This window comes from Temnothorax longispinosus, chromosome 4 (assembly GCF_030848805.1).
Source record: "Temnothorax longispinosus isolate EJ_2023e chromosome 4, Tlon_JGU_v1, whole genome shotgun sequence".
NCBI classification, from domain to species: Eukaryota; Metazoa; Arthropoda; class Insecta; order Hymenoptera; family Formicidae; genus Temnothorax; species Temnothorax longispinosus.
The window spans coordinates 8,514,105-8,535,594 of NC_092361.1; the positions used below are offsets into that span (position 1 = coordinate 8,514,105).

At 40.9% G+C, this 21,490-nt stretch overlaps 1 protein-coding gene and 1 pseudogene across 1 annotated transcript in view; one reads left to right on the forward strand and one right to left on the reverse strand.

The window, feature by feature from the left end:
• Nucleotides 1–2,441, reverse strand: part of LOC139811651 (uncharacterized) — a 5,128-nt gene extending 2,687 nt beyond the window's left edge. Inside the window, exons 1-4 of the mRNA XM_071775974.1 lie at nt 2,236–2,441; nt 2,008–2,124; nt 1,813–1,903; nt 1,506–1,577 (exon numbers count right to left, since the gene is read on the reverse strand). Of these exons, the coding sequence (XP_071632075.1) occupies nt 1,506–1,577; nt 1,813–1,903; nt 2,008–2,124; nt 2,236–2,326 (371 nt within the window). The 5' untranslated portion in view covers nt 2,327–2,441. The remainder of the gene's footprint in view (nt 1–1,505; nt 1,578–1,812; nt 1,904–2,007; nt 2,125–2,235) is intronic.
• A 6,358-nt stretch (nt 2,442–8,799) lies between these two features.
• On the forward strand, nt 8,800–12,331 carry LOC139811521 (uncharacterized; annotated as a pseudogene).
• Nucleotides 12,332–21,490: the final 9,159 nt, after the last annotated feature.

A 21,490-nucleotide genomic window follows, 5' to 3' on the forward strand; every position in this document is an offset into this window, starting at 1 on the left:
ACCTCTCCTTCTCTCTTCTCTTCTTCCCTCTCGCTATGTTCGCCCACTCTCGTACAGATTCTCCCACCTCGCTTCCCCCCTCTCTCTCTCCTCTCCCTCTCTCTTCCTCTCCCTCTCTCTCCCTTTCTAAAAAAATTTCTTTCTTCCTTTCACTCTCTCCCTCTCTTTCTCCTTCTGGAAAAATTTCGTAACCGATTTCCAAAAAGATCGGTAACGACAAACTATATACTTGATAGCACTTCCCGGGAAATTCAACCCCTACTTTATGTACAATTCTTTGAGATTCGGTTATTTGGAACAATAATATATTTCGAAATAATATATCTGATAACACTAATATAATATAAATCATTAACTCTTAAGGGGATCCTATAACGAAGGCCGAACTTCCTCGACGTCGGTAATGTCAACATTTCTAATCCTGTTTTCTATGTTATATATCTATGTCTGTCCTTGTCTAACCAGAGGCATCTGTCTTTGTTCGATTGCTGCGCCATCTCTTGCTACACGCAATACTGCTTATCCTGTCAACCTAAATGTGCTTTTGCTTAATAAAACTTCATTTTACGGAATCTTTTTTTCTAAACGTTGAATCTTAGTTTTATTTACACGATATTGTTCCTACATGTTGTCCCTACGTCGCCTTGGTGTCATTATATATATATAAACTGCAGTAATTTTGTTATTGTCGTCAGATGACAGTTGTATGTGCCCAAATTAGTAAAATTTTTAATTTTTTTTTGTTCCCGATATGAAATCGTACAACGCGATGTAGATTTTTGTGCATACTTTAATTCTAGACCAAAAACTTGCAATTCTGTAAAGCCAATTCAAAAATTCCTTAAAATGAAAAAATGTCGGTAACTACCGCCACTATAGGATCCCCTTAACTGGCACACTTCACCAGAATTACATAACTGGCACACTGGGGCCATTTCAGACCCCACCACTAAAATGCTTGCTGCGAGGAAACTATTGATTTTTTTTACTTAAAAAAGTTTCAAGATAGTCTTTGAATGTTGTTTTAACAAATGTCATAGGTTATTTTAATAAAATGTAATATTAAGTATAAAAAAAATTGGAGAACGTAAAAGAAAACGAAAAGTCAAGGGGCTTAAATTAGAGCTGAACTAGACTGGTTTAATACCTCACAGTGCCAGCTAAGGGTTAAGCATGTTTAATATCAAAATCAATTACGTATTTATTGCATATTAATTAATATATTAATAAATAATAATTCAATCACATAATTCAATAATATAATATAATTAGTAAATAATAAATTCATTAAATATTTAGAAAAAATTATTTTAGTTGTGAGATGTTATAAATAAAATTTAAAAAGGCAAAAGTAGTCTACAAAACTTATAATAGTAATAAAAAATTTAATGTATAGTTTAAACATACATTACAACAATTATTAATAAAATTGAGAATTTTTTTAGTTTTGATATCATGTTACATTATTTATAAAAAATTTTTAATAAACATTTAAAGAAACTTACATTCTTTTTACTTTGAGTTGACGAATTTTCTCATTACTTTTTGTAGGATTTTGATTTTGATTTGTGTCTCCTCTTTAAGCACATAGAACATGAAAAGAATGTATGAAATTAAAATCAATATAAATTTCAGTCAACGTATTTGTCATACAGGGTACATTTGTTTACGCATTGGCTGCCACAGATGTCGTTCATTTATTGTTGTTTAACATTTGGTGTCACCGAATGTTAAACAAGGATAAATGAACAACATCTGCGGCAGCCAATGCGTAAACGAATGTACTCACAATTTCAAAAAAGATCATTATACCTAGAATGTCCGCTATTATTTTCAGGCGAGTAATCAAATTCTACATCTTTTAATAATTCTTCACCTTCAGGATCTTCATTGCTGCTGTTATCTGAAATATTGTGTTTTATTAGAAATAATGTCATCCTTATTTATTGTAATACAGAAAAATTATTACACAAGGTAAAAATCCTTAAAAAATTATTATTAATATACCATCAGAATTATCATCAACCATTGAATCGTCAAGAAGTTCATCATTAAATATATCTTTTTCACTCCACAGCTTATGTAAAACATCATAAAATGGAAAATCATCAGGTGGTGTACCTCCTATACATAATAACATTAAACAGTTATAGTAAATAAATATTATAAATATTATATAAATTATTATATAAATATTATAAATGAATTTAATAAGTAGTACAGCTGATTTATTACCTGATTTGGGTTTCTTTTTTATATATTCAGATCTTAATTTTTTTATTTTAGTTTGAATATCTTTTGCATTTCTGCAATACTCTTCTGACATGTTATGGAGAGTAGCGATTTTTTCGTATATCAATGAATGCCTTTTACTTTTTTTAACCTCATTTTGTATTGCTGGCAAAAAATATATTGATATTAAATTAAAAATTTCTTTTTCGTCAAATGAAACACATCTTGTTTTTATTTCCTAAACACATAAAAAATGTACACATTTTATTGATAATGCTGACTCTGTAGAACAAGAAAAAAAGTAGTTTTTTTACATACCAAAATCTTTTTTTTTTCTTGCTTTTACTATTTCTCTCGTTGACAGTTTCTTATTTTTGGATTCCATTTGTAAATATTATACTTCAAACACTTTCAATTGGTACGATTGAAAGCTAACTTCAGGAGTCTTTAGTATGACTTTTATCCGTCTACACCACTCACTCGGATGAGCCGAGAGTCGGCTCATCCTCCAGTCTAGAACGGGCATTAGTACATTAGATAATCGCGAAGCGATATATCCTGTTCCAATTTTCGGATCATAAAAATGCTCCTACAAATTAACACATTAACAAACAGTTTATTAATATGTTTATATATATTACCATTAAAACCCGAATTTTGTCGATATCCATTTTAACAAGTCAAAACTAGTTTTCAACCCAAACCTATTTCTGACTTGAAACTGAAATGTGGTTTGGGTTAGGGTTAGTTTTTTTCGGGATGGGAGTGCAGGGGGAAAGGCTCTGCTGCTCACGCATATTATTCCTGTGTATCAAAAATTACGTTTTATTTATGAAACTTCATCGACGAAAGATCTTTGATAAAAACTAGCTTTGACTAGTTCAAACTACAGGGTATTGACACAACGGATATATATATGAGTGTATGTGTGTGTGCAGGGTGTTTTATTTTAAATGGCAATCTCAAATATCTCTTGAACAATACATTTAAAAATTCAGATAAAAATTGGAAGATTTAAAGAATGCCAAAATTTAAGAAAAACAAAGATGTTCTTATTAGATTTTGGATCTGGGGCCCATGTTGACCCCTTTAAACCGTCCAATTTTTATATGAAAAAAATTTTTTTTTAATGTATTTTCAAGATATATTTGAGGTTGTCATTTAAAATAGGACATTATATATCAGCATAATATTAAAGTATTGTGACATGCATTAACAGTAATTAATAGTAACATAAAATAATTAGTATTAATGTAAAAATAATATACAGAATACACTCACATAACCCAAATTTCCCGTTGAATTTTTTAAATTTGGAAAAACTTCAATAATTGCTTGAGCATATTTACATTTTTCAGAAGACAAGATATGTCTACCAACTTTTTCTTTGTACTCTAATAAATTTTGAATTACTAATTTTACTAATAATTTTCTATATTTTACAGGTAAATATTTATTACTCTCGTAACTTTCAAGAATATCTTCTCCAAATAAAGAACTCTTTATTACTTTATATAAGCTCTAAAAAGAAGGAAAATAGGTAAAGGATATCAAAAATATTAGTAGTAAAAATTAGTAAAAATAATAATCTGAACAAACCTCTTTTGATATTATGTCGCTCTCAGTGTGTAATTTCAGTTTTTTTTTTAAGGACATGGATGTTCTTCAAGTTTTGATGTATTTACTGCTTCATCTTCATATTGTTCATTATATTCCTTAACCGTGTTTGATATATCCAAATTTAATAAAATCGGTGTTGACCGAGACTGAGACGTTGACAATTGAGAATCAGCTAAAAAAATGTATATTAAAATAATTTTAATACATAAATCGAAATAAATATTAATATTTAAAAAATTAAAAATAAAATGTTTAAAATTCTTACGTGTATCAATAATGTTATGTTTGATCTTTAATATAACTCCTCGTGGATTCGATTGAACGAACTCCGTTAAAAAATCAGCATTAAGTCTGGCATCATTTATGTCAGTAAAACTAAAATTCACGTTATTTAACAATGAAAACGTTGTTTTAGCTACAAAGTAATATACAATTTTACTAAATTAGGTAGATAAATAAAAGTTTTATTATCTAAATTATATATTATTAAAATAAAAGTAAGAAAAAATTACAGGAGAAAAGAACTTTCTTGAACAAAATCTTGGTACAAGCAAGGCTTTTCCAGTTTAATCTATACTTTTTTATTATTGTATTGCAATATACAGAATAAATACGTTTGGTCTAAATTGGTAAATGCCATACTATGGTGTAATAAGTTACACAAAGACAAAAACCCAAAAAAACCTATAAATAAATTTTAATATTTCCCTTTTAATATGTTCCCTTTCTCACAATCGGAAGTTAAATATTAAATATGTAAATAATTTACAAACGGCCAATTTCGAGCTATTACCAGATGTTAGAAAAATATTTAATACATTCAATAATAGTATACAAACTTGTTTACGTTTCGTACCTTACTTGGCCTTCTTCAGAACAATAAAAAAAATTATTTAAAAAAACGCAGAATATATCGCATTAAAACGAATCAATTCGATCCAACGCAACAATTTTCATTAATACGGTCTCACCCAAGTAATTGGACAGTCATATTGAAGTCAGAAGTATAAAGTCAATTATTCGTCAATCTACACGCAGAATCGGTCGTTTCCTTCGCTGCATGACACTTATGCGCCCATGAAACCCGTATAGATGTAAGATCCTTTGTCGCCAGACCATCTTAGTGACAAATAAGCGGTCGATGAAACAAAGAACTAGGGTGAATTCCTTCCATCGTTTCACAAAGCGTGTGTTCGTCGCAAGAATCGACGCGACTACGAAAATACGCAATTGACGATAAAATATTTTTAATAATTTTCACCTTTTTCACTCTCACACGATTCGATTAAATGAACCAAAGTTTTTTACGTAATTGATTATTGCAATCTCCGTTAACCGCCGTTATTGTAGTGAGGTTGTTTTGTGTGTGGAATCTCTTTTACGATCGATGCCTAATAATTGCAAAAATCTATCAATGCCGAACAAAAATTAGGATCAAAGACTATATAATATGAACGATAATTTTGTCGGGATATACCATTTGTAGATGTTCCTATAGAGTCTCCTAGATGCGTCCAGACCAGTGATGCCGCTGTGCAGACCGACCAGCATGCTACAACGTGTGGAGGGGATGCGCCGGCAAGGCTGCGCAAGGGCATAGCCACGCACACTAATGCAAGCTCCTCTGTCCGTGTACGCTCGGCGCAAAGAAGGACAGAACACGATCGTTGTCTCCTTCTCTCTTGTGCTATGATGTCGCTATGCCAGTGCCGGCTATGCCGGCACATATTTCAGATCTTGTGACTCTCCGAATCTCGAGTTGGCAAATCGATGGGCGACGTTATTTATTGTAAACTTAATCTTTTCTTATAAAATATCGAGATATATGTCAATCATTCTGTCGTTATTCACTGATATATGTATAATCAATTTCAATTGTGAATAATATGTAAATAAAATGTCTAAAAACATAAAAATTACCAAATGCAATGACGTAAATCTTTATAAACATAAAAAGTTAAAAAAATTCTCCGTTTTTTTTTTAATTTGCAGACCTTGAAATATTTGTTTTGATTAAAGTTGAACTTTGTAAATGTAACAATGTATAAAAATCCACTCTTGGCCAATATGCACGCTGTTTTTTTTTTTTAATTTTTTACATAACAAACCAACATTAACTTTAACGTGTAACGATGCACCCCGATTCGCCAAAGCATCGTCCCGGCTAACAACCGCCGGATGCCGCCCGACCGATCATCAGTCGGGCGAAGACAAGGGCGCGGCGCGCCCACATTTTTAACACGTTCAAATACACCGTGGGTGCGTTCGGGGAGACGCTATTAGCGCTACCTAGCGCTACTGGCTGTTCGCGGAGCTCTATGATAGCGCTACCAAACGCTGTCGTGACGTCATTACTGGTAGTGTTATACGTCATAACTGCTCGCTACCAACGCTCTTCCTTCCGAGGTAGTGCATTAATAGCGTTAGCGTTTACAGGCTCTATGAACAGCGCAATAGTGAATGGTAGTGAATTGTTGTGATTATTTATTTGAAGAAAAAGCTTTGCGTGTGCACACGTATTGTAAATATCGTATTAATTACGAAGTTACAAATATGGATTATATAGAAACAGATATATATATATATATTTATATAATAATTCTTTTTCAGCGGCGGCGGAATTAGCGAGTGATAATTTATCGGAATAATGAACAAAAATAGCAAACAATAAATACTCAGCACTTGTTTTCAAAATACGATCATTTCATTAGCATTACTAATATCTTTTCTTTCACAAAAAAAAATAAAATTTATCTTAAAATGTTATTCCTGACCATCATACGTAACAAAAATAAAATGTAATTTACTGCATATAATCATCAGATATCAGACTTCTTTCTCTCTTACTTTTTAAATATTTCTTCACATTAGTTGTATAAATAATATGAATAATATACTTAATGTAAAACTTATTTTACTGACTTTAAATACATATCTTTTACTAATTTGAAATTACCGTATATAAATAATATTTTATTAGATTTTGATGGTTTTAACGAAAAACGTTTTGCTGTGATAAGCAAACCTGCAGAAGAAAACGCGCATTCAGATGCTGAACTTGTAATCGCGGTATGGCATAAATGCAGCATACCAATTTGTACAAATTCGGCAGTGACAACTTCATTTAATTTATTCCACCATTGTAGAGAATCTTCGATAATAGATTCTGACATATGTAAATACTTTTTAACTTTTTATAACTTCGACAAGAATAGGATCTCCAGGAGGAATAATGCTTATTGTATGTTTCGCAGCCAACTCCAATCGTAATTTTTTAACTCCAAGAAGCTCACATGACTTATTAAAATAATCTGCTATTATGAAAAAGTAAAACTAAACATGAGAATTTAACTTATATATATCATAAAAATAATAATCTTATATTTGGTGATTAATATAGAAGCTGTTGCAAATATTTCGACGTTTTAAAACACTCTGAACATATTGACATTAAAAACTCAAAAAACAATCTTTTCTTTGGTTTCTTCTATCCCTATTTTATATATAAATCTTTTAAATTTGGTTGATTAGAGCCAACTTTATACGCAATCAAAGGTTCATATACGAATTTACGAAAACAAAGCTTCCTCTATGAGGAAGCAATATAAACTATGTAAGACTTATATATACTAGGCTTAATTACAATTATTGTGAGAGGACTTTGAACGAGCAATAAGTTCCCGCCCTTCTAGAGGGCAGCTCCCGGCTGGCGGCGCGACTTGGTGCGCCACGCGTGCGTGCGGGCATCAGTGGTGCATAAGAGCCTTGACCATTGTGGAGTCAAGACGTATTGTGTGTTCTTGTGAATTGAATAAAGAGTTCCTATAGTATAAAGAACTTGTACAATAAGTGTCCTGTCCATCTCTACGCATCTCGCGTATCGTTCCAAGCGATCTAATTACAACAGGTTATGGGCCCAGGGCACGCTTGTCCTGCGGAAGACCTGTAAGACGCGTGAATAAGTGGACGAAAAGTTCGTGAGACGCCGGAGAAGGACATCAAAAAGAAAAGAGAGCATTAGAAGATTAGAGGGTAAGTAAATGACAATTCTCGATCCTGACGAGAGAAATACCAGCTAATAAGAACGTTCGATATATACTGTTAGAAGAGGATAGAAGAAGGCAGATTTCTGCCTTTTTGAAAGATAGAGATAAAGTATAATATAGAAGTAGAGATTCCCAGCTAATAAGAACGTTCAAGAAACGCTGTTAGAAGTTAGAAGGAGACAAACTCTTTTTGCCTCTTGATAGAAGTAGAGAAAGATGAAAATTAAAAGAGAATATGTACAATAGAAAGAGATAGAAAGATGCCGCTTGGTGGCAAGTCGGCGACGTGCGCGTGCAAGTCCGAGCGTGAACGGCAAGAGTCATTGTTTTTGGCGCGCGGAAGTCCGATCGTAGACGGCGAGAGTCATTGTTTTTGGCGCGCGGAAGTCCGATCGTAGACGGCGAGAGTCATTGTCTTTGGCGCGCAGAACTTGTTGCTGGGCGCGCACAAACACATAATCGATTTCGACTAACAACATGGCATCGATGCTAGATGGCTAGATTACGATACATGTAAATGTATGCGTATGCTAGATGGCTAGATTGCGATACATGTATGTGTATGCGTATGTATAAAAACTATATGACTCTATGAGTTTATTTTTTTGAAATCGATATGTATCGGGTCGGTAATTGAGCATGACTAGCTGTGCGGTGTAGCATGATTACTGTACAGGGAGGCCGCGTAAATTTGTATGGGCCCCGTGCGCGTGCGTGATCAACCCGAGCTCCCATAGATCTTTTCAGCAGTGCTGGGGATCGCAACGGAGAGTGGTGTGCGCGTACGGATAGCCCTGCAGAGGCGCGTGGTTTCTCGCTTTGGGGCTGTTGTGAATTGCAGTGCGTTCTATATAGCCTGATAAGCATTGTGTTTTTATTTTATCGCTGAAAGAAATTTGGTGATAGAAATTAAATTATTATATGTCAATAAGAATGTTGGTTTATCTTGTCAAAAGAGGAATGCTAATGTTCAATTGATATTTAAATCCCGATATAGATGGAAAAAGAGACAGAAAATCTTTCGGTAGAGGAAGAAGGCCAAGATGCGCTGGTCGACTACGACAGCGATAGCAGCATTATCACGGTAATAGAAAGAGAAAGAGAAAAAGCGAGGAGACAGTAAGAAAAGATAGAGAAGCAAAAGATAAAAAGGAGGAGACGGAAAGAAGAGGTGCAATCCCGAAAAAGAACTTGCCTAAAGTCAGAGAGAATATAGATGTGACCAAAGCGTGGGAAAAGAACCGTCCAGTACTGCCAATTGGAACCAAAATATTATATGAAAAGCAAGAAAAATTGATCGCAAAAATGGATAATTCGATGCAAATGCTGGACAAAATAATGACGAAGGCCGCCGAGATGATGGAGAATATGGTGGAAGTCTCCCGTTTAAACTTAGAAAAAGAAAAAGTTAAACTTAGACGTTTAGAGGTAAATAATAAAAATACGCAAAGTTCAGTACAGAATGATATAACAACGGTTAAAGAATTAGAAGTAGAATCTAGAAAGAAAAAATTAGATGAAGCAAGAGTCTGTTCCGCCGGAAAAGATAGAAGTTTAGAGACAATTAAAAGCACTATAGAGGCAGAACTAAACAATCAAAGGTTGCATATTAGAAGAGAATACAAGCTGACGCAAAAATACAATTTTGATCTTTGGATAGATTATTTGAAATCTGAATTAACGAACAATGATTTATTAGATGTAATAGATTCAAACATTGAAAGTCCAGAAAATCTCTCCGAATTAAAAGTTGCTAAGAGAAAAAGTCTAGTTAGAGATATAATAATCAATCATTTAGATGAAAACTATCATAAAAGGATTCTACACGAAAAAGATCCGAAAGAAATTTTGAAGAAATTAAGAGGATATAAAAAGAGTAAAGTAAACGTTACTCATGTATCGGTACGAGCTAGACTCTATCAAATTAAAATAAAAAAAGACGAAAAAGTAAGTGATTTTTGCGAACGCTTTGATTCGATAATTAGAGAATATGAATCATGTGAAGATGCGGTACCTCTCACAGAACAAGAAATTAGATCTGCATTTTATCAGGCTGTGTCAATTAATGTACCAGAGCTGAAAAATGTAGATTTGATTAAAGACAATCGAATCTTAAAGAAATGACAATAGATGAAATAAAGTCTTTTATGATGCAGTTAGAGGCAGAGAAGAAGAGCGAGAAATTAGAGAAAACAGAGAAACCCGAAATAAGAGTGCAGAGGGCCACCGCAGATGAAATAAAGTGCTACAGATGCAACCGAATGGGTCATATGGCGAAGGACTGTCCACTAATAGAATCTGGTGCCTGGTTTTGTTACTACTGCCAGGAGGTACGAGGTCACAAGGGTGATAATTGTCCGAGTGCCGAAGCCCAGGCGAACAGAGCTAGAGGAAAAAGGTATTTAAATAAAACCGTTAATAAAAATATAAAGAAAAAGGGTAGATTTGTGCAAAAAGGCACAAAAAGAGTAGATAACAAAGGAAAAATAACCAAGATACAACCAGCTGAGAAACCTATATCAACGAAAACAGCAAATGAAGGAGAATCAGAAGAAGGTAAATTGTACATGGTTAAATTAATAGAAGATAGAGATAGTTCAAAAGAGGTAGTCAATTTTACTGCAGATTCGGGTGCTACGGATCATATTGTGAATAAGAATTTTATTCTGTCAAATTTTGAAAAATGTAAAGATAGAGTTATTAAATGCGCGAATATAAAAATGAGCTTGCAAACATTTCAATAGATGGTAAAGGAGATCTTTCGCTAATAACGAATGAAAAAGAAAAGAGAGTCATTAAATTAACAAATGTAATTGCAGCAAAGAAAGTATCCAAAAATTTAAGAAAGTTGGCTGATGCAGGGTTCAGTATTTATTTAGATGATAAAGTGTTTAAAGTTTACAATAAACTGACAAATAAAATAGTTTTTAAAGGAATTTACAGATGTAAAGCAGAAATTGTTCCACACAGTGAGCTTCCTGAACAATCGCAAACAAACATTCAGAGCAATGAATTATCCATTTCGGAGGGAGAATTAGATGAGAAGGATGTTGGTTCTGCGATTGGGAGGGAGAATGAAGGAGAGCTCACAAATGTTAACGAAAATATAGAACACAACAATGCTGAACTCGAGCAAGTCATTAAGTTGGAGGATATACAGACAATAGAGAATATAGAAAAAATGTGTGAAAGCTCAGTAATTGAAAAAGTAAAGAAATTAGAGAAAATAAATGAGGAGATGCTATGGCATGTTAGGTTAGATCATGAGTTGTTAAACTATCTAAGACAGCTACAAAAAGTAGAAAAGAGATTAGAGACAGTTAAGTTTGATAACTTCATATTAGAGTGTGAAGTATGTATAATGGCAAAGATGGCAAAACTGCCGTTTAAAGAAAACAGAAATAGAGCACAGGGACCACTACAGGTAATACATACGGACATCATGGGTCCAATAAAACATACATCCTATCCAGGAAAAAAGAGGTTTATAATCACTTTTATAGACGACTATTCTAGATTAGCAAAAGCCTACTCTCTGAAGACAAAAGATGAATCGGGAGAGGCTCTAGAGAAATATCTAATATTTGCCAGAAATCTACTAGGAAAAGAAGAAAAGCTATGCTATGTAAAGTCAGATCAAGACAAGGAATTTACGGGAGGTGCTTTTAAAGAGGTATTAAAAGAGAAAAGATAGAAGCCATATTTGCACCACCGTACACTCCAGAACACCATGAAGTTGCAGAAAGGTTCAACAGAACGTTGCAAGAGAAAGTAAGAACATATATGTTCGACTCGGGATTACCAAAGAGTATGTGGGAGTTGGCAGTTGACGCTGCTGTGCATGCGTACAACAGATCTCCACATAAGACTTTAGAGTACGAGATCCCGATGAAGAAGTTTTCATCAAAAACAAGTTGTCATTTTGAACAAATAAAGAAATTCGGATGCATTGGATATGCAAGAGTACCAAAGCCTACGAAATTCAACAAGACAGCTTGTTGGTGTGTTGGTGGGATATACTGACATTGGATATATACTATAAACTCTGGTATCCAAGCACGAGAAAATTTATAGAGTCGTGACAACAGAGCAGCAAGAAACTGCACTAAGAAGGATAGAAGTCACAAACTTAAAATGTTTGATGACGACTTAGAGGAAATAAAGAAAAACTTAGAAGAAAGAGAAGAAACTGGAAACAGAAAACATATGGATGACACTCATGGAGATTTTATCAAGTAGTGTGTTGATTAAGGGAAGGTAAAAGTCGAATGGATTAAGACCAAAGAGAATTTGGCAGACATTATGACCTTTACCTCTAGAAGCATTTGCGTATCTGAGAGATAAAATAATGAATATAGAGTTTAAACAAAGTTAGAGATTAATTTTATTCGATAACTAATTCTTGTTATGTTTCAGATAAAGAGGAAACTTAGAGAGGACCCGTGGATCGCTCGCACAAAGGGAGGGAGTATTGTGAGAGGACTTTGAACGAGCAATAAGTTCCCGCCCTTCTAGAGGGCAGCTCCCGGCTGGCGGCGCGACTTGGCGCGCCACGCGTGCGTGCGGGCATCAGTGGTGCATAAGAGCCTTGACCATCGTGGAGTCAAGACGTATTGTGTGTTCTTGTGAATTGAATAAAGACTTCCTATAGTATAAAGAACTTGCACAATAAGTGTCCTGTCCATCTCTACGCATCTCGCGTATCGTTCCAAGCGATCTAATTACAACAACAATATTAAGCCTAGATTTTGTAAATCTAAATACTGTAAATTACCTAGACTAAGGTATTGCTTAGATATATAGTTTACAAAAACTATAGGGTAGACCGGGGCACGTTGTCACGCGGGGCACGTTGTCACTTTTGCTTTATTTAAAAAACTAATAACCGGAGGGGAGCACCCGTCATTCCCAAAACGTGTTAGTGTATGCCCATCTTTGGTGTGTTTACAGTCTTGAGATTGCGCCAGCCGTGTTGACGTAAAATCAACTTGAAAGTTTTTTGCGACCGTAAGTAAAATTTTATTGTCTAATATTCAACGTACTGGACATGAAGCTTATGTTTTTTCAGAATAGACCTTTATATTATTTTAAAGTATGTACTTTTACCTATCGCGTGCAGTACCTAACCTTACGAATATCTCAAACGTGTCGGACATGAGGCTGTATAAAATGCCCTCGAGGCACGTTGTCACGAATTTGATGGGAATCTATTGCGAATCTTCGGATGACGATAACGAATAAAAATATTTTATGTTTAATCACCGACATGATTATAAAAAAAAAAATGTTTATTAATAAGTTGCGCATTCGAGTGGAATTCTTTCCCATTTAGATTAAGACGAAAACTTCGTGCTTTTTGTACTTTTTTGAAATAAAATAAATGTTTCTGTGAAGGATTTTACTTTTTTACATTGCAGCGCACTATAATATATTGATATTTACATTGTATACAGTTTGGATTACATTTTGCATGCAATTACATTTGATGTGACAACGTGCCCCGGTCACGGGGCACGTTGTCACAAGCGACCTGTTGTTATTTATTGTTATGTAACAACTGTAGAGTAACAATCACACAAAATTCGATACTGTCCAATTGAAGCTGAGGGTTTACTCGAAATTTTGGCATATCAAAGTACTCTTAAATATTGAATGTAAAAAATACAAAAAATATTGAAAAAAATGTGTGACAACGTGCCCCGGTCTACCCTATTAAAAGTTATATATAGCTTAATGGTCAAAATTCATATACAATAATTTTTTAATTGTATTCAAAGTATAAATTAATTCTATATAGCATATAATCAAATGGAACCGAATATGGATATATTATTAAAAAATATATTTAATTATATTTCTTATTTTATATAAAAACAATGTCAAAAATAATCTAATCTGCTCATTTTTTATATTCAGGGGAATCATCATTTTGTGGATCATATATATTGAAAATTCCTTAGGAGATTGCTGCTTGTTTGCGAGATATTCAGCAATGTACCTCTAACACTTTGAAGAGTCGGATCCAGAAGTGCTCCGCGAACATATGAGTTTCATGAATTGGAAATCGCTTTTTTATATTTTGTAAAATAGTTTTTTTAAGTTGTTTTACTACAAATATGAATCGTATTCATTTACACACATCCTCCTCCTCAATCCTTTGCCTTTGACAGGGCGTGGCGGCGCTTCATGATGACGCCACAGTGATCGCATTTTTAACTTGGTTGCTCCAAGCCCCCCGATCCAGCGCCAAGTGAGTCGCCCCGTGAATCGAACTCCCCACCAGGGGCCGCAGCTGGTCTATCCATCTGTTTGGTGATCTTCTTTTTGGTCTCGTTCCATTAACCTTTCCCTCCACCACAAGCTTCTCCATTGTGTCTCTTCGTCTGGCGATGTGTCCAAAGTAGCGGAGGTAAGCCTGATTAATTCGCTTGAGAAGTCTTGTTCTGATGCCCAGTTCTTCTAGCACCGATATATTGGTCCGGTGTGCAGTCCAAGGGATCCGGAGGATGCGCCGGAACACCCACATCTCAAACCCCTCTATCCTCCTCCTGTCCGCCTGCTTGATGGTCCATGTCTCGGCTGCATAGGTTGCGATGGGAAAGATGAGGGAGTGCACCAGTTGCAGTTTGGTATTTTTTGTGATGATTCTATCTTTCCATATTTTACTCAATTTTATGGTGGCTGCCCTGGCCATGGCCGTCCTCCTCCTGATCTCCTCTGAACATCCTCCTTTGTTAGTTATCATGGAGCCCAAATAGACCATTTTTTCAACGACTTCAAATCCAGCCACTTCCTTCACATTGGGCTGGTTATTCATCTGTCTGTCGATGATCATGATCTTCGTCTTATCTCGGTTAATTTCTAGGCCATACTCCCTGCTGATCAACGCGAGTCTCTCCATGATAGCTTCCATCTCTTGCGCGGTCGTAGCCAGAATCGTCGTGTCGTCGGCATACCTCAGGTTGCTGATTCTCCTCCCCCCGACGGAAACTCCTCCTTTCCAATCCTCAAACACCTGCCGCATTATGTACTCTGTGTAGATGTTGAAGAGTATGGGTGAGAGAATACAGCCCTGCCTTGTGCCCGCCTTTGTTTGGAAGTCGTTGGATGTCGTTCGGTTGACTCGAACAGCCGCTGTGTTGTTCTCATAAAGGCTCCGCACAAGTGCCACCAGATGCCGCGGTACTCCCATTTCCATCAGAATGGTCCAGAGGGGTGTCCATTTCACCGAGTCGAACGCCTTGGTGTAGTCAACAAAGCATATAAAGACCCTGACGTTGAATTCCCTGGCCTTTTCTACTATTTGGCGAACATTCAGAATTTGCTCCCTCGTGCCCTTCCCCGGAATGAAACCACACTGCTCTTCGGCTATTTCCGGCATCAGGAAGCACTTTAGTCTGTTATGAAGGACATGGAGAAGGATCTTGCTCGCGTGGGGAATAAGAGCCACTGTCTTGTAATTGGAGCATTCAGTGGGGGAACCCTTCTTGTAGATCGGGACGAAGGTCGAGTGGCGCCAGTCGTCAGGCCATTTTCCGGTCCTCCAGATGACGTTACATAGCTCCAGCATTGTGTCCATTCCCGCTTGGCCCATGGCTTTAATCACTTCTGCGGTTATGCCATCTGCCCCGGGTGACTTCCCCTTTTTCAGCTGCCCAATTGCTTTTTCTACCTCTGAGCGCAAGATGGGAGGTTCCAGTTGCTCATAGGGCCCACATGGGGGGCCCACTTGACTATGTTCGTCCCTGTACAGGTTGGTGCAGTACTGTCGCCATGTTTCTGCAATGCCTTTTGGGTCCGTGATCTTCGCGCCCTGCTCATTCTTGATTACTTGGGTTTGAGGCTTGAATTCCTTGGTCAGGTACTTGACAGTTTTGAAAAGTTCATGGGACTCGTGTCGGTTTCAATATCAGAGCATATGTTTTTTAGGAAGTTGTTTTTATCCTGATTACATGCTTGTTTGATCTGTTGGCTGATCCGGCGCAATCGGTCCGCGTTGTCTGCGTTGCCTGCGTTACCCAAACTGCCTCTGATACGTCGCCTCTCTTCCACCAGTTGCAGCGTTGCATCGGTCATCCAGTGCTTCTTTTTCCGGATTTCTATTGCTCCGCTTTCCCTGACTGCCCCTTTGATCCATTCCTTGATGTTTTCCCAGCATTTGTTTGGATCATCGCTCCTCCTCCAGTCAGCGTTATCCATGAGATTTTGTTGTAAGGCCTCCATGTTTCCAATTTGTGTCATCTCCTGTTTTTTCCCTCTCTTCAGGAAGTGGAGTTTTATGCTGAAGGCTCCTAGTAGTAGTTTGTAATCAGAGTCACAGTCCGCTCCAGGCTTAGCCTTGACATTTCTTATCAATGTCCTCCATCTCTTTTTGATCATCATGTAGTCAATTTGATTTCGGTATTCCTTATTGGGACTGATCCAGGTCGACAGTCTTCGAGGATGGTGTTGAAACATGGTATTCATGATGGCCAGGTCGTTCTCCACCGCAAACTGGATGAGGCGTTCTCCTCTTTCGTTCCTCACACCCAGTCCAAATGCTCCCCCTGTGCCTCTCAGGTGAGCCTCCTCGACCTTCCCCACCTTGGCATTGAAGTCCCCAATGATTACTACTGGTTCCTTCGAGGGTATATTTCTCAGGAGATCCTCCACATCGCCACAGATTGACTCGATTTCTTCGTCAGGGGCGTCGCCTGTAGGCATATACACCTGTACCAGGTGAAGGTTTCTCGGTCTAGCTGGAAGGGTGATCTTGATTATTTTGTCATTGATGGGCTCATATAAGTGCACCGTCTGTGCAATCCTCCTGCTAACCAAGAACGCGACTCCATTCCGACCTCTGTTCGCACCTCCTGACATGTATATGTTATGGTGTTCCGTGTGGAAGTGTTCTTGATCTTTCCAGTGGGTTTCAGAGATGCCACATATGTCAACCTTCTCCCTCATCAGCTCTCGTTCAAGGAGATTTAGTTTTCCTGCGTGAAGTAAACCTCTGACATTTCATGTGCCAATGGATAAGTTGTTCCTCAGCTATAGCTTGTTATTGGGTCCAGTCGTCCATTTCGCATGTGAGGCCCGTCCTTTCACCTCCACATGCCCGGTAGCCCATTTCACACTGCCTGACCCGGAATCAGTGCAGCGCCGGTCGCTAGCCGGATCGCTCGGCACAGCCATTTCCTCTGTCTCGTATATTCATGAAGCGTTCTCTTGGGACAATAATCAGGTGGTTTCCCCTTGCCTGCCTGATCCTACGCCGTTGATTACCTTAAGTGATAATTCATCCGCCTTCGGGGGCGATTTCTCACCCCCCAAGACAAGAGGGTGCCCTAACCAGTATCCTGGGTAGGTTGCTTATACCGACAATCCACTCGGTGAATATCGCCGATATCTCCTCTTTCCCCACCATACCCGTCAATCGGGGCAGGTAAGGGCGAGTCCCCCATTAGGAGGGAGAAATCGACTTGATGGCGTCCCCCGAAAATTCTGAGGAGGCGCGCATCATGTAGCCCCCGCCGCCTTCTGCTAGACCCACCACGAATTACCGGGAAAAAAACCCTCCCAGGATTTTGTGTACCTGGCTGGGATTGAACCCGGATCTCCGGAGCGTGAATCCAGCGTCTAGCATAGGAGACCACTGACTCGCATTACACACATACACACATACTACTCTCGAAAATATTAAAGAAGTAATTGATACAGCAGCATTTATTAACTCAGGTTTTTAAATTTGGTGGCGCAGGGATCTACGAAACGCTACGCTATAGTACACTACTGCTGTTCATGGAGCTCGCATTCGCTAGCGCTATCATGGCTCCATGAACGGAGTTAATAGCGTTAGCGTTGGTAGCGCGGTAGCGAACTCCCCGAACGCACCCCGTGTACGCGGGCCAAGCGCGGCACCGGTGTCTCCCGACGAACGCCGACGGAAACCAAGCCTCACCGGGGACGAGCGCGCGGCGTCGCGCCGTTCCACCACAGCGCGACTCGCCTAACGATCGGCCTCCCTCCTAGCGACCCGCCGCGCTATATAAACCGGCGCTCCGGCGATAGCGAGACACTTCGTCTGATCTCCAGCATTCCGCTATTCCGGACAAAAAACCTATCCTCATATCCTAGGGCGACACACCAACGAGGTTCGGAGCTCCGAGTCTCGACTGAGGGCTCTCAGGTGTCCCCGCACTCCATCACATCAACCCCGACGGCACAGTTACGCGGGGTCGAGCGCGCTCGGCCTCGCAACGAGGGTCTCGCTGCCGCCGCCCCGGGGCCCCGGAAATCCTCCATCATACGCTACGCGTTCCCGCACGCGTCCGACTATTATCGCAATACCGCGTCGTTCGCAAGTGCACAGGCACTACCGGTAATATACCGAGTCCGTCCAGTATCTTAATACCGCGTCGTTATCAAGTGCACATCACTACCTGTAATATACCGCGTCCGCCTATGTAATAGACCGAATCCGTCTATGTAATATACCGAGTCCGTCGATGATCGTAATACCGCGCCGTTCGCAAGTGCACATGCACTACCTGTAATATACCGCGTCCGCTTATGTAATACCGAATCCGTCTATGTAATATACCAAGTCCGTCTATGCTCGTAATACCGCGCCGTTCGCAAGGGCACATGCACTACCTGTAACATACCGAGTCCGTCTATGTAATATACCGAGCCCGTCGAATAGTGTGATACCGCGTTCGTTATCGAGTGCACCCGCACTACCCCTTCGTTGTATATATCGCGTTCTGCTCGTCCCTGCGCTATATCAAATATCGCGCTAACATTTCTCTTCGTGTATATAATAAGCTGAATAAACCACTGCATGTACAACCTAAATTGATTATTGTCTCTGGGCCTTTCATCGAACTCCTGATCCTGCACGCTAGTCCGCGTTCGATACTAAAGTCAGGCCGTTACATGGCGCCCGAACAGGGACCGTTTTGATCCGTTCCGAAAGACAGTAATCAAGAGACAGCATGCCGAAATCTTGGATATATAAATTGGCGAAAAGCCAGCTGATCGCGGAGCTCGACAAGCTCGAACTGGACCACGACGGCTCGATCGACGAGCTGCGCCAACGCTTGAGCGCGTACGTGACCGAACACCCGGAAACGGTGCCGTCCACCGTCGCGGGAGGCAACCTGGCGCAGGATGCACCCCTGATTTCCGTACAACCGCCCAAAAACTTCCGCGTACCGGCGATCGACACGCACCCACCGCTATCGCCGCACCTGCCCTTTCACACGCCGCCGGCAATGATGACGCCGTTCGTACCCTTTCGCCCGACCGCGAATGACCGGCCCAGCGAGACACCCGTCCAGGTCATGGATCAGATACGTAAATGGGGATGCCACTTTGACGGGAGAGACTCAATGACCTTCCTCGAGCGGCTCGAGGAACTGAAGGGCGCCTATAACTATTCCGGCGCGCAATTACTGATGGGGCTACCCGAATTACTCCGAGGCGACGCGCTCCTCTGGTGCAGGAACAACCGCCCCAGCTGGCAGGGGTGGGGGGACTTTTGCGCCGATTTCCGCGAATATTACCTGCCGCGCCGGTATCGCGCCACCCTAGTCCGCGAAATACAGACACGCTTGCAGAAACCGGACGAGCCCTACCGGAAATTCGCGACCGAAATGCTCACGATGATGCGACGGGCCACCGGATTCGCGAAAGACGACCAGATCGAGGCATTGTACAACAATATGCATCTGCGGTACTATATGTACATTCGCCGCGACACGGTAACACGCACCCGAGACATTCTGCGCCTGGCGGAAGAATTTGAACACATCGAGGAACAGACGCGCACCCGCCAAACCATCGCGCCGAAACCCGCGGTAGCCGCCGCAGCTTACGACCGTCGCGAATGCTGCTGGCGGTGCAAACAGCGGAGTCACACCCGTTTTGATTGCCGACGACCGCCGCGCCGGTTTTGCTCGCAGTGCGGCCGGGATGGCGTCTTCACCAAAGATTGCCACCCGCCGCCAGGAAATGCCGCTCGGACCGCGAAAGAGGCGGCCGCTCCTCGGTCCTCCGAATAATATACAAACCGCGCCCGTTCCTAACCGTTGTGGTGGCAAAACAGCCCATCGACGTCCTATCAGATACCGGATCCGAAGCATCATTCGTGAACGCGCGCACCGCCGATAGGCTCGTCCGGGACTTTCCGATCAACCGGTCGACGGGCGCGTATACCTCGCCGACGGGTCGAGTACCGCCGTTCCCGGCTTGATGACGTTTTCGATTACCGTGCAAGGGAGGATGTTTTGGCATCAATTCCAAATTATGCCGATGCTCGAGTACGACATACTCGTCGGGGTCGACTTATGGACAAAGTTAGACTTCGCCATACCGTCCCCGACCGCGCCGAGTACGGAAACGCGGACCGCCGCCGTAGAGCACCTGACCGAAGGGAACGCGCCGTCGGAGGAAGAACGCCTCCGCCGTTTTTTGACCGACGAACTGGCGCAATTCGAAGCCGTGCGGGGCCCCACCGACCGCGCCGAACACGTCATCCGCGTAAAGACGGACTACCCGATCAAACAACGATATCGGCCGCGTAACTCAGCCATGCAAGCCATCATCGACGCCGAGGTCGACAAAATGCTCCGCGACGGGGTTATCGAACCCTCGCACAGCGCCTGGAGCTCGCCGGTCGTCATCGTGCGGAAAAAGGACGGCAAACCGCGGTTCTGCATTGATTTCCGCCAGGTGAACGACGTGACCGAAAAAGACACCTACCCGCTGCCCCAGATCACCGCGACACTAGATAAGCTCCGGGGGGCCCGATACCTGACTACCCTTGACTTGAAAAACGGGTACTCGCAGGTGCCGCTCTCACGGGAGAGCCGACCCGTGACCGCGTTTACCGTCCCGGGCAAAGGCTTGATGCAATTCACCGTAATGCCGTTCGGATTGCACTCGGCGCCGGCAACGTTTCAGCGCTTGCTCGACACCGTCCTGGGCCCCGAGTTAGAACCACGCGTGTTCGTCTACCTGGATGACATAGTGATCATCAGCGAGACATTCGAGGAACACCTGAAAATCATGCGCGAAGTGTCCCGCCGGCTCCGCGAGGCCAACCTGCGGATCAATCCCGAAAAGTGCCGGTTTTGCGTCAACCGCATCAAATATCTCGGCCACATCATCGACCGCAACGGTATTCGGACCGACCTCGAAAAGTTCAGCGCCGTCACGAACTGGCCCGCCCCGCAGAATGTCCGGCAGGTCCGACAATTCCTGGAAATCGCGTTCTGGTACCGCCGGTTCGTTAAGGACTTCGCAACCCTCGCCACACCGCTCACCGCGTTGACCCGCAAACAAGCGCGGTGGATCTGGGGGGAAACCGAGCAAGACGCGTTTGAGACGCTGAAACGGGTCCTGACGACCGCCCCGGTGCTCGCGTGCCCCGACTTTACGCGACAATTCTACCTACAGACCGACGCCAGCAACACCGGCCTCGGGGCCGTACTGACGCAGTATTTGCCCGAGGGAGAGCGCGTGATCGCGTACGCCAGCCGCACATTGAATGGCGCCGAGCGTAATTACTGCGCCACCGAATTAGAGTGCCTAGCGGTGATATGGGGCAT